This window comes from Xyrauchen texanus, chromosome 48 (genome assembly GCF_025860055.1).
Source record: "Xyrauchen texanus isolate HMW12.3.18 chromosome 48, RBS_HiC_50CHRs, whole genome shotgun sequence".
NCBI lineage: Eukaryota > Metazoa > Chordata > Actinopteri > Cypriniformes > Catostomidae > Xyrauchen > Xyrauchen texanus.
In genome coordinates, this window is record NC_068323.1 from 9,361,685 (window position 1) to 9,375,345 (window position 13,661).

Below are 13,661 nucleotides of genomic sequence, written 5' to 3' on the forward strand. Positions count from 1 at the left end.
TCCCCAGACCATCTAAATGGTTTTTGGGGCTTAATTTTGTTTAATGAGTATAATACTGAATTAATACCCCTCTCGAGAGGTTAAGTTTGCTCATTTGTTCATGCTTTAATTATCGGGCCCTGTTCTTTTATTTTGATTGAATGATACACAGTCTAATTGATAGCTGTCTATATCTACTCACTGAATAAGACAGACAGCCCACAGCAGTCTGACTCTCCCTGTCTTTGTATCTATTCCTTTAATGAGTAAATGGGGCCTAAGAAACTAAAAACGTCCTGAAAACTCAAAGTGTCCCCAGTTACAGTAAAATCACACACAATGACACAGAAGCACAGTCTAAGCCTTAATCTTACACAAACTGCAGGGATTTAGTACAGTGTGGTTGTACCACTGACAGTACTTCTTGGGCAATGGGAAAGGTAATTGTGGAGAGTTATGTTTCTGCAGGGCGCCAAAGATATTCCCTGCTCATTGGGAAGTCAGATTTATGCTGATATTCATATGAAGTCAGCAGATTCTACACTGATACTGTGTCCTGACCTAGTGATGAGAATTATGAAGCTTTCAAAACCATAGAATTGCAGTGAAGTATTGTGTGTATGAAGGATTAGAAAAGTGAATTTTTCCTCCCACTCGGATGTTAAAAACCATAGGTAGATTCAGCATAATCGCGTGGAAATTCGGCATGTTGGTTCCGAATGTTCGTGTACCTTGAATTCAACTCTATTCTGTCGAATTACTGTCAAAAAGTGACATACCGCATCAGACAATTTTGTAAATGGTCTGCACTTATATAGCGCCTTTTTAAGCCTTAACGATATTCAAAGCGCTTTACACTGTGACTCATTCACCCATTCACACACACATTCATACACCAATGGCGGCAGAGCTGCTATGTAAGGTATGTAAGTAGGCCTGCCATTGGGAGCAACTTGGGGTTCAGTGTCTTGCCCAAGGACACTTCGGCATGTGGAGTCGTGTGGGCCAGGATTCGAACCACCAACCCTGCGATTAGTGGCCGACATGCTCTACCAACTGCTAAAAGCCTTCAAGATACGGGACCTGGTCCCACGGAAATCAGGAAGTAATCACGTTTACATTAACAATGGTAAAAGTGTTATGGTGGAATAATTTTTACTCAAAAATTACGTTTTTACTACACTGACGGTTAGGTTAAGGGTTGAGCTTTTGGGGGTAGAGTTAATGAACTCTGCATTAAATTTGACTATATAATCATCATTTACTATTATCATGTACTATCCTGTTACAAGCATTATGGGAAATGATGTCTATTTGAATTATATTTGGCTTATTATTATGATATTGTGGGAGGGCGGGGCCGGGTCGTGATCCTACACACCCGGTCCCGTATTTAATTAAGCCACCGTGAGGGACAAAGGTCAACTGCAGAGGATCGTGCGGGAGAGAGAGATCGTTTACGGACACGACCCGGCCCCACCCTGCCACAGATATAATAATATATGCATGGATGAATATGTAAAAAGCGCTGTTACATTTGCACGCATACAAATAAGCAGTTCTGAACCAATATAACTTTGTGTGTGTACAACAGGTAAGTTTACCTGAGTAAACTGATTATTATCTTTAAAAAAAAAAAGAGTATTATTGAAAAACACAACATAGAACTACTATACAGTAGATTGGCTGATAGCTTTCCACATCTTCCACCAAATAAAAACAATCCTTTAAAATAGATGTGTTTGGGTGCATTAAAGGTGCGTACATGTGCTTTCTACCTTCTCGCTAGGTGTTTGTTCAGTGAAAATAGGGCAAATACTTTAGAGTTGTTGAGTCTGAACAGCTGCTCTAAAAAACAATTCTTCCTTCCTGTCTGTCTTTTTGCGCACACACACAAATAGTCGTGCATGCACACAAACCAAAACAGGGAATGTGATCTTGTTTCCCTGTCTGAGTCGCTGAATATATTTGCATGTTGTTATCACTTAGAGGACATGTTCAAAAATCTTCTGCAGAGATATTAGAGACTTTTGACTGTTGAGGACTGGAGATATGATACTGTAAAAACAGACCATAGCTAACATTAAAGGAATATTCGGGATTCAATACAAGTTAAGCTCAAACGACAGCATTTGTAGCGATAATGTTGATTACCACAAGAATTCATTTAGACCTGTCCCTCCTTTTCTTTAAAACAGAAGAAGCAAAAATTGAGGATTACAGTGTGGCACTAACAATAAAAGTGAATGTGGACAATTTTTGGAGGGTTTAAAAGGCAGAAATGTGAAACTCATATATTTATAAAGCCACATACAGGTGCATTAGCGGAGACTGTACAGTAACTGTGCCTTTCTATTCGACGCTTTCTTTTCTTCGCCAAACCTTGTGCACCAGATGCATCATTAAACGTGAGGTGAACCGCCGTGCCAATGCTTTCCGAACTGTGGGTCAAACCGAATGTTTCGGATCTTTAACGAGAACAGTTACACCGACTAACTTTCAGGACAAGGCTTTGTCAAGCCAACCTATTTAGCTTATACTTACTGTACGAACAGACTTCTTTTAGTTCACCTAAATATAATATATACAATATGACAATATGTTCAGCTTAGGTGTTCGTTTGGTGATATTTCTCCTGTTCACGCATATCCATTCAATTCTTGAACAAGGAGAACTTGGCTAGTCAAAGAGCATTCATGACTGGTTAAAACTAATTGTGGGTGTGATTTGGACATTAAGTTCTTAATTTACAATTGTCCATGCCACATGAGGAGATTGTATGTAAACTCCTAAGGGACAAAACGCTTCTGTGACTTTTATTAAATGGAAAAGAGCAGCCAGGACATCCTTCAAAAATGGACCTTTTGTGTTCAACTGAAGTTTCATTTTGGTATGAATTATGCCTTTAAGACAGAGAAAGCGAGAGAAGGTGTTTGGAAACTGATGAAAGAACAAAATAGAAAGGAAGGAAGGAACAAAAGAAGGAAAAGAAGAAGGATGGGGGTGATATATGCCAGCCTGCGAAAACTGAATTCCCAAATGCCTCATGCCTTCCAGTGCAGCCAATTAACATGCTCTTAGCTACTGAGTGTCTGCTTCACACACACACACACACACACACACACATTTACTTGGACTCTGAGAGCTCGCATACCTCCAATCCTAATAAGCACACCCAGAAATTGTGATTCTCTGCTGGGATCAAGATCTATTTCGTACAAAAAAAGTGTGTAAATATCGGTTCTTGGAGAAATTTGTATCTGGGTAGTTGTCATGAAATCCAACATATTTGAAAAGTTATTTTCTGCAGCTCCTTAAACGTATCACAGAAGTTTGAAATCGAAATGTCCACTGAGTGACGCTAAAAGCGAGTTACATTTTCTCACCGTGATAGGGCCCGGAGCGGTGACAAGGAGAATCACACCAGAGGGAAGGTATGGTGGTCCAAAAAGATGTTTAATCCATCAGAGGTGCAAAATGTGCAAATAAATAAGTGCTTTAAAGCGAACATAAAAACAAGGTTTTCTAAAACCAAAACATTCGAAAAACTAGACCTGTTTTAGGGACTAAAACAGTACCAACTCCCCTCCCTCAACTATAGAGGCCGGAATAAACTGCGCTCAAGCAGCACTAGCAACCTTGTCCATGTGCTCAAACACATGTCGGCCATCTTTTTCCTCTACCCTAGTGGCAGCTGAGTTATAAAGAAACATTTCCCGCCTTTTCTAATTGGAACATACCATTCAGTTTTACTTAAATTTTAACTCTCACCTCTCCGTTCTTAAATACAAAGTAATAGAATAAATACATAAGAATAAAAGACGCATGAGTTAAAAACAAAACCTGTAAATACCGTCCAATAAATAGGCTGGATTAAAACAATTGCACAATAAAACCTCAATAAATATTTCAAAATGGCGATTAAAACAATAAACAAGTCCTTTAGACACATTAAAATCCTGTGATGGAGACAGACTCGCAGGCTCTCCATCACACACCCCATCCCTTAAAACTGACACTCTAATCCAGAGTGTCCAATCCAGTGGTCAAATCCTCCCTGGCATCCTAGTCGCTCTATCAGCCGACAGTCTATGCCAGGGAACTCCTCTGAGACCTGCCTCTGTGCTGACATCTAGCAGTGGGGGTTAAAATACTGTGTCCATCAAAACGGCCCTGGTGAAGTGAACAAAACAGGGGTCCGAGTCCTCAGCTCATGTCTCTACATTCCCCCTCCTTAGATAGCAAAATGGATAGTAGAACAATAAATACTTTTTTTGTAGATTCTGAATGCATGTGATCTCTGATCCCTCATATGTCACAGTCTTATAAAACGGCATTCATCTGTAATGGATATCATGAACATTAGCTTGAGATAACTTTATTAAACCTTTGTTAGTCAACACCACTCGCCGCTGCATCCAGAGATGCAAGTTAAGACTTTACTTTGTAAAGGAGAAGCCATACATCAACACTGTCCAGAAGTGCTGTCAACTTCTCTGGGCTTGGTCTCATCTTTGATGGAAAGTAGATCAGTGGAACTGGGTTTTTTGGTCCGGAGAGTCCACATTTCAAAAAGACTTTGAAAAGCACAGCCATTGTGTTATCTGGGCTAATGAGGAAAAGGGCTATCCAAGCTGTTATTAGTGTAAGGTCCAAAAGTCAGTGTCTGTATATAAGGGCCAGGGGTGTGTCAGGTCCAGTGGCATGGGTAACTCGCACATCTGTGAGAACACCAATTTTGGAGCAACATATACTGCCACCCAGCACCGTCTTTTCCATGGATGTCCCTGCATTTTCCAGCAGGACAGCTTCAAACCACATACTGCCCAGATTACAGTGCATGGGTGTGTAAGCAGAGAGTGTGGGTGCTAGATTGGCCAGCCTGCAGTCCTGACCATCTCCAATTGAGAATGTGTGGCGCATTATTAAGCACCCCATCCGGCAATGAAGGCACTGTACAATTATGAAGCTAATGGTAAATGGTCTGCACTTATATAGTGCTTTTTTTAACCTTAGAGGTTACCAAAGCGCTTTACACTGTGTCCCAGTCACAGCTGTCATGCAAGGTGCTAGCCTGCCATTGGGAGCAACTTGGGGTTCAGTGTCTTCGGCATGTGGAGTCATGTGGGCTGGGAATCGAACCGCCAACCCTGCGATTGGCAGCCAACCCGTTCTACCAACCGAGCCACAGCCGCCCCATGGCCTACATAATGGATGAATGAGGGAAAATTCCACTTTCTAAACTTAACAAACGTGTGTCTTCCGTGCCTAAATGCTTAATAAGTGTTATTAGAAGAAATGGTGATGTTTCACAGTGGTAAACACTCGACTATCCCAACGTTTTTGGAGCGTGTTGCAATCATCTGATGTGAAATTACTGTACATTTAAAAAAAAAAAAAAAAGCCAATTAAATTCACAAGGTAAAACATCATATAATGTGTAGTTGTGATGCTTTCAATATAGCAAAGGGTGAATATGATTTACAAATCTCTCATTTTTGTTTTTATTAGTATTTTTCATGCTGTTCCAGCTTTTTCAAAATTGGGGTTGTAATTATAACTAGGTGACAACTTTGATGTTGAGACAAACTTTGATGTTGGCTTGACAAAGTCTATGGGATTTGTGGGATTTCCGATTGCCCGATTTGGAAAAACTATTAGTACAATAAGTTATAAAAGTCATAGCACACTAAGTCATAACAGTCTGCAGGTCTGTGAAAACCTATAGCACTTTTAGATTAAAAGAAAAGAAACAGGATGTCCCTGATTGTCTCCTAAGGGAGATTTTGTCTTTTTTAGCTCCTTTGGGGGGATAATTGTGTCCTCAAATTATAGCCAAGCACATTCACATACTCATTTACCAGGTGCATGAGCTTGCATACCCCCAAACCTAATAAACACAGCAAAATGCATTTAAACCTGGAGTCTGTATGTGTGTGGAGAGATAGATGAAGAGAGAGATGCAGTCTTGCTGTAGGCACAGAATGTAAATATCACACTGGTGAAGAGAGGTCACAGATAGAAGGGGAGAAAGAGGGGGGTTCACTCTGATATTAATGCATTCAGCACTAGCAGCCAGTAAAAATCAGCATGCCAACTCCCTTAGAGCCCACCGTCTAAAAATAAAAGATGGAAGACTGATAGAGAGAGATGGAGTGATACACTGCACTCTCTGCACCTCCTCAGGTTTTTAAACATCAACTCAAGGCTAAAAACAACTGAACGCAAAAGCTAAATAAAGTCGCTATCATGTACAATACAATCAATGCCAATATTGCCGATATCTACACAATACCGAAACTTCTATCGTTATTGTTATTGTTTTTGCTAACGGTATTGGACGTCTTGTGTGTGTGATGTGAAATGTGTCATCAGCACAGTGCGCACAGACCGTTTTCACGTACGCGCCTGCTGTTGACTGCACTAAAAGAGTATTGCAAAGCAGTCGTCATGTATGTAGAACGAGTCCGTATAGGCTTGCGGTCAAACAAGTGTACTCTGAAAAGCTGATCACTCGACCAAATGCAAGACGGAATGGCACATTCCATGAATCATCCCTCCTTTTCTTAATCTGTTTTGTTTTTGGAGGGTTTAAAGACAGAAATCTGAAGCTTACAATTTTATAAAAGCTATTACATAAATTCTTCTATTAAAACGATGAGCTGTAAAGTTGTTTAAAGGAGACCTATTATGCCCCTTTTTACAAGATGTAATATAAGTCTCAGGTGTCCCCAGAATGTGTCTGTGAAGTTGAAAATACCCCACGGATCATTTATTATACCATGTTATAAATGCCTCTTTTTGGGTGGAATCAAAAACATGCTCATTTTGTGTGTGTCTCTTTAAATGCAAATGAGCTGCTGCTCCCCGCCCCTTTCCGGAAGAGGGCTGAGTCTTTACTGCTCGTGCTTTGGACCTGCTTTGTGGTCCATTCTGCATATTGCGGCTCTGCTTTGTGGTCCATTCTGCAAGTTACGGCGCTGCTTTGGGGTCCATTCTGCATGTTGCGGCGCTGCTTTGTGGTCCATTCTGCATATTGCGGCGCTGCTTTGTGGTCCATTCTGCAAGTTACGGCGCTGCTTTGGGGTCCATTCTGCATGTTGCGGCGCTGCTTTGTGGTCCATTCTGCATATTGCGGCGCTGCTTTGTGGTCCATTCTGCATATTGCGGCTCTGCTTTGTGGTCCATTCTGCAAGTTACGGCGCTGCTTTGTGGTCCATTCTGCATATTGCGGCTCTGCTTTGTGGTCCATTCTGCAAGTTACGGCTGCTTTGGGGTCCATTCTGCATGTTGCGGCGCTGCTTTGTGGTCCATTCTGCATATTGCGGCGCTGCTTTGTGGTCCATTCTGCATAACACGGCGGCTCATTTTAGCTCAGCCCATTCGGCCCGTTTCGTGGCGGACCCACCGGTCCTCTCAGTTCTACCAATTACCAGTCCGCCCCGATCGGACCCTAAGTGCGTCGACCCACTGGGAAAATGCCCGGTATGCCAGATTACCAGTCCAACTTGTCCACTGCGTCTTCAGTGGCTGATGCCGGCAGTACATGAAGACGCTTATGTTCACTTTTACAGCCTAACAACAGAACACATATGACGCTTACGAAGCTGAGACATTATTCTTCTCACTGTATCTGCTCCAGCACGGGAAAAAATGGGGGACAGTGTGTAGATCACTCAGGGGAGGAGGGTGGAGTCCATCACTAGTCGTGGGCGAGGCCTGATCTAAAGTGACATCACTTTAAAGCAGAAACGAAAACTGTTCATTTTGACATAAAAGTTAATTTTGCATAATAGGTCCCCTTTAAATTTTAATTTTTTCAGTCACTTTAGGGTTTACAGCATTATGTCGCCATGGTCACACAGTTGTCAGATTGGATTTAACTTACACTTTCAAATGAAATATAATGATTTTATCACACTGAAATCATGTTAGCACACTCCTTATTAACGCCTTGTGGCTAGCTCGAAGCTTGTAAATGTTTTTGATTATGTAACGCAAATGCTAAAACGTATCGCGCTATATTATGATGTGTTTTGATGTCATAAGGTAGCCTTGTGTTAGGAACAACGTGAATTGTTTTACTGCTATTTAACTCGTGATTTGTGTGAAAGTGAATTAGTTGTTGTTATAGCGCCTCTAGTGTTCATTTCACCAGGAAACTGACGCGATACATACAACAAGCCAAGTTAAATCATTATAGTTATGTGATTCTACGTGATCGGGTTGGTTTGGAATGACATGAGACAATGAGTAAATTATGACAGAATTTTCATTTTTGGGTGAACCATCCTTTTAAACACATACAACACACTCGTTCTTGCCAAATCGCTCACACACTTGGATGAGAAATCAACGCAGATCCGTCCCTGCAGGCTTACAGGAGTAACACTGAACGGCAGAGGCAGTCGTTAATAAAGAAAGTGACATCCCACTTACACTTCAGATGTGGCAACCTCACAAGCCGTTCAGCGAAGATAGCAAGATTCAAATCGTCCAACACTAAACAGATCTGATGATTTATCTGAACCAATTCAAGGCCAAACTCAGTTAAAACCATAATCCAACAATCAAACACTGATTTGATCCACTCAAAACCAATACTGAACCAGTTGAAATGCATGCAACCCAAATATGCTGCATTTCCCCCTCTATCTTAAAAATAACGGTTCATCAAAGATTCTTGAGTTGACTGTATTCATTCATTTTTTAATTGACTATCCCTTTAACAGATTACATTACCAACACTCCAGTTAGCTTTATAACATGTTGTTAAGCATTAAGCTATTTGCAATCCATTAATTTCCTTCAGCATTAAAACATCACCAATATAGATAGAAAGACGTCTGAGTGTCAACACTTCACAGTCGTCATTGCTCTGGAGTTGCTATGTGACAGAATCTTCAGCCTAGCAACGAAAGTCCCAGAGTCCCCGTCCAACTCTGGAAGTGTAAGGTGAGTCATATCATTCCTGAGGGACGGAGCTCCGAGTAAGAAACACCATTCCCTCAAAGTCACACATCAAATCCAGCTGCAGGACTTCTGTTCATTTAAAACCAGCTGGTCTGAGATTAAACCACATGGTCATCTTCAATCACACATTGAGCTCATCATTGTCTTTATTACATGCGATCAATTTTAGTCACATATTCTACACTTTTTTAGAATTTTTTTTAGCAATTCCCATGGAATTAGAATAAAAACATCATACTTTTTTCAAAATGGCAAGAAATCTTCCTTTTTTATCACAACAGACTACAGTTATCCAGTCAAAATTGCCTCTGTGGATACAACATGATTACATGTGAAATTGACATGTTACTTCCGAAAGTTTGTGCACCCAAAATCATACAAGTGCCTTCCCCCATCAGACGTGTTTGCATCAATTCAAGTGTAAATACATTTCCCTCTAGCGCTATTGAAGAACCAGGCTCTGGCCCCATGGGAACCGGGAAGTAAAGGGTTTCACAAAGCAATGGCTGGTGCAATTTTTACCCAACTGATGGTTAGGTTTAGGGTTGGGGTTTGGGTTAGGAGGTTGAGTTAATAAAATATGCATTCCTGTTCACTATATTACATAATTTACAACAAAATATACAACTTGCTTTTGGCGCCACCCTGTGGACATTTAACCCTGGAACTGGCGCTCACACGTGCCCATTCGCTCTCCAGTTAGAGGCAGTGATTTGATTTTCGGTAAGCAGAGACTGATTAAAGCAGCAAAAATGTATGCCTCAAGTTGCCGAATTCACAGTGAGATCAGTCTGGTGGCTCTCCAATAAATGTAACAAAGTATAAGTGTGGAGCGGAGGGGGGCGGGGCCGGGTCGGAATATCGTGCGCCCGGTCCCCAATCGGCCTGATGAGGTGCGTGAGGGATAAAGGCGGCCGGTGACGATGGTTCGAGAGAGAATTACGGGCATGTCCGTCATGTGTGTGTTTGTTTATGGTGTTGGTTTGAGTTTTCATAAAATTATGATTTATATTGACAAGCCGGTTCTCGCCTCCTCCTTGCCCATCCTTTAACTGTGTTACAATAAGGTTTGCGATACATGCACAGTATTTCTTTGTTTCTCACTGTTCCCAACTTCCTGAGTTTTTATTTGTGTTTCAATGCCCCCAGTGGCTAAAGCTGGAAGTATTGTTCCAATATCCAGGTGAAATGTCCACAAGGTGGCGCCAAATGCGAGTTGTATATTTAGTTGTAAAAGTTGTAGCACAGTCAGCAGGAATACATAATTTATTAATGAAAATTATCATTTTAGAGTGAACATAGTAACCTTGGAAATGAGCTTATATTGTTTTTGATTTCTCCCCTTTTTCTCGCAATTTGGAATGCCCAATTCCCAATGTGTCCTAAATCCTCGTGGTGGCGTAGAGACTCATCTCAATCTGGGTGGTGGAGGATGAATCTCAGCTGCCTCTGCATCTGAGACCGTCAACCCACGCATCTTATCATGTGGCTTGCGTTACCGTGGAGACATAGCGCGTGTGGAGGCTTCACGCCTCGCCACGTCATTGTTAATCAATGCAATTTCTTTCTGGTTTCCACTGGACCAGAACCAATGTCTTGGAGGTTGCTCGTGCAGTGTGCTTTCAGAAGCGCTAGAGGGAAACTTGTTCACACTTGAATTGATGCAAAAAATTGTGTTATAACGCAACTTCATGATAGCAAAGAGACATAAACAAAATTGCTCAAATTAAATACTTATTTCAAACTATATTTACTCAAACTATAACCAGTAAACTATCAGTTAACAAGGCTTTCATTTCACTTTGGAATTGGCACATAGTGAAACTATATTAATCAACCTAGTCGACACAATGATCGACCAATGCTGATTATCTCAAAATGGCCGAATATCGGTCACTGAATCAAAACCACAAGATCTGATAGTCTAGATATATTGAGGTCTCAAAAGCTGATTCTAGATCAGTTTTCTGAACACTTCCTTAATAATGGACTGATTGCATTGGCTATATTTCACGTTGGATATATTTCAGACTCATTTTCTCAATATCTCCATTAAACTACTTAGAAATAAAGATGGTTTTAACCATCAAAACAAAAAATTTACCACACAAAAATACAAACGAATGATCACAAGCTGACTTCAACTTTCCAATTATTTACCAGGTTATCAAAGCTATCTTAAAAACAGGATGTGACATCATGGGTCCGTGCAGCATACTCACTGAATGCTGCGATGGCCAATATTATCGTCACCACTATAGAGACCCACGATACCCATAGTGCCTTTTTTCTGTAACTCTGTGCCTCGTGAGGTTTCAAACGCATGCTGCTCTCTAGGAGACCTGTCGAGGGAAATCACTCGGTTTACACCATATTTCATAACATTCTTCAGATGATCTGTGTGTTTTCCAATTAATGCATTTGTCAGACACATTCATCCAAAGTGACTTACAGTGCACTTATTGCTGGGACAGTCCCACCTGGAGCAACTTAAAGTTAAGTGCCTTGCTCAAGGACACAATGGCGGTGGCTGTGGGGATCGAACCAGCAACCTTCTGCTTACAAGTTCTGTGCTTTAGCCCACTACGCCAAAGAGATAGCCACTATAAAGTTATAGTTCACCCAAAAAGTGGTACTATCCCTTTAAGAACCTGGCAGGCCTGCTTATCGTTTGTAATCTTTCCTGGATGTTTGATTATGTTTTGCATCAACTATTTATTTATACAGTAAATCCCAACAAAACAGTCAAGATACACATTATATGTGCATCAGAGGACTTAAATGTGATTAGTGTAGCTCAACTGGTAGACATGGTGCTTGCAATGGCAAGATCATGTGTTTGATTCCCAGGGAACACAAACTGAAAAAAAGCCGCTTTGGATAAAATGCATAAATAAAAGAAAAATTTAGGTCTTTGAAAGGTTCTCAGTTTGGGGCAAGTTGTCATATGTGTTTTATAACTTTGACGAAAAGACATAAAGGCCAATAATGCATTTTAAATGTTGTGGCAGGTAGCTTTTCTAACTTTATATCATATTTAAATATATATATATATACATATATTCTCAAGACAAGTTACAGTCAATAAGCAGAAGGATCCAGTGTGCCAACTAACCCCATGTAGTGTGAGAACATGCCACATGGTCAACATGGGTTAAATGGGCTAGGTGAAAATATTTCATAGCATTTTTGTAGCCAAGACTTTAAGGTATGTATCTATACTGAAATTAACTTTATAAACCAACCCTATGCAATGCAACTAACTGGATAAATGGGTGTGACAACTTGCCCCGTTTCCCCTTTGCATATGGATAAAAAACGTGTTTGCAACATGCATAAAACCCATAAAGTCTATATTAATGATTTGAAATATAAAATTGTTCCTACCATTATCCTCCGGTTCGCCTATCTTCATTTGCTGCTCCATGCCCAAAGTATCTTGGTTCGGATGCTGTCCGTTTGCGGGAGTCGTTGCGGGATCCACCACCGCTGGATCCCGGAGAGAGCCGGGACCAGGATCAGGACCGTGATCTTCAGGAGGACCAGCAGCAGCTGCGGGGTCAGCAGCAGTAGAGGAGTCCGTCATGATGCTTCGGTCTCGGGTTCTAATGATCTCGGGTGTCCGAGGAATGTCACACCTGCACGCGAGGAAAGAGGCGCGCGCGTGTGGAGGAGAGCAGACGCACTGCTGGAGCGACGCGTTCCGCGCATCTGCACACACACTCTAATTAAAAACACACACCTATGAAAGCTCCGCATGCATATTGGAAATGACCGATGTTGTCAAAAACAAGTAAAAGTAATAGATTGCTATGAATTAGAGCAGGAAGGATATGAAAACTCGCGAACTGAAGAGAGAAAGTAAACAGCGCGAGGACGAGCTCAGTCAGGCGGGCTTAAACCGCAAAATACATCCGGGAAAAAAAGCGCCAAAACAAATAGTTTTAGTAACGGTACGGTAACACTGAAGATTGCTTTATCAAGAAAAATACATTAGGAAAACATTTTTGAATGTAATACAAGCACACCCTCCTGTGGCTTATGATTTTTTTTAAAACAGCGACAACAGCAACATGAGAACAGAAAGTTCCAGTCTTGTTACGTCATTTTTTAAATAATATTTTAATATAAATAAAAATGCTAATAATAATTCTTCCGCCCAAGCCATATGGTTTATTAACATGTTAACATTTGCCAAGCAATTGATTTAGAATTAAATTGATGTGCAGTCACATACATGGCCGGATCTAAGGAGGGGGCTGGGGGGGACACTGCTCCCCTAAGGGCTTTTCACACTGCGCTTAACCCCGGGTTATTTTCATTCTAAACCCCGTTTTAATCCCAGGTAAAGCTGGAAGTTATACAGTGTTAGAATGTTTTAGAAAGTTGTTTAAAAACAGACAACCAATCAAATAATGCCTCAGTACTTACCTCTTTTTTATGTATTTTTTATCCCCTTTTCTCCCAATGTGGAATGCCCACCTTGTCCTCCTGGTGGCGCGGTTACTCACCTCAATCCGGGTGGCGGAGGACAAGTCTCAGTTGCCTTCACTTCTGATACCGTCAATCCGCGCATACCGTGGCTCATCGTGCATGATTCACAGCATGTGGAGGCTCATGCTACTCGCCGCGATCTACGCACAACTTACAACACGCCCCATTGAGAGCAAGAACCACTAATTGAGGCCGCGAGGAGCCCTCCCTAGCAA

General features: G+C 41.3%; 1 protein-coding gene across 1 annotated transcript in view; it reads right to left on the minus strand.

The window, feature by feature from the left end:
- Positions 1-12,813, minus strand: part of LOC127639963 (transmembrane protein 163-like) — a 29,739-nt gene extending 16,926 nt beyond the window's left edge. The window contains exons 1-2 of the mRNA XM_052122320.1: positions 12,340-12,813; positions 11,175-11,294 (exon numbers count right to left, since the gene is read on the minus strand). Of these exons, the coding sequence (XP_051978280.1) occupies positions 11,175-11,294; positions 12,340-12,538 (319 nt within the window). The 5' untranslated portion in view covers positions 12,539-12,813. The remainder of the gene's footprint in view (positions 1-11,174; positions 11,295-12,339) is intronic.
- Positions 12,814-13,661: the final 848 nt, after the last annotated feature.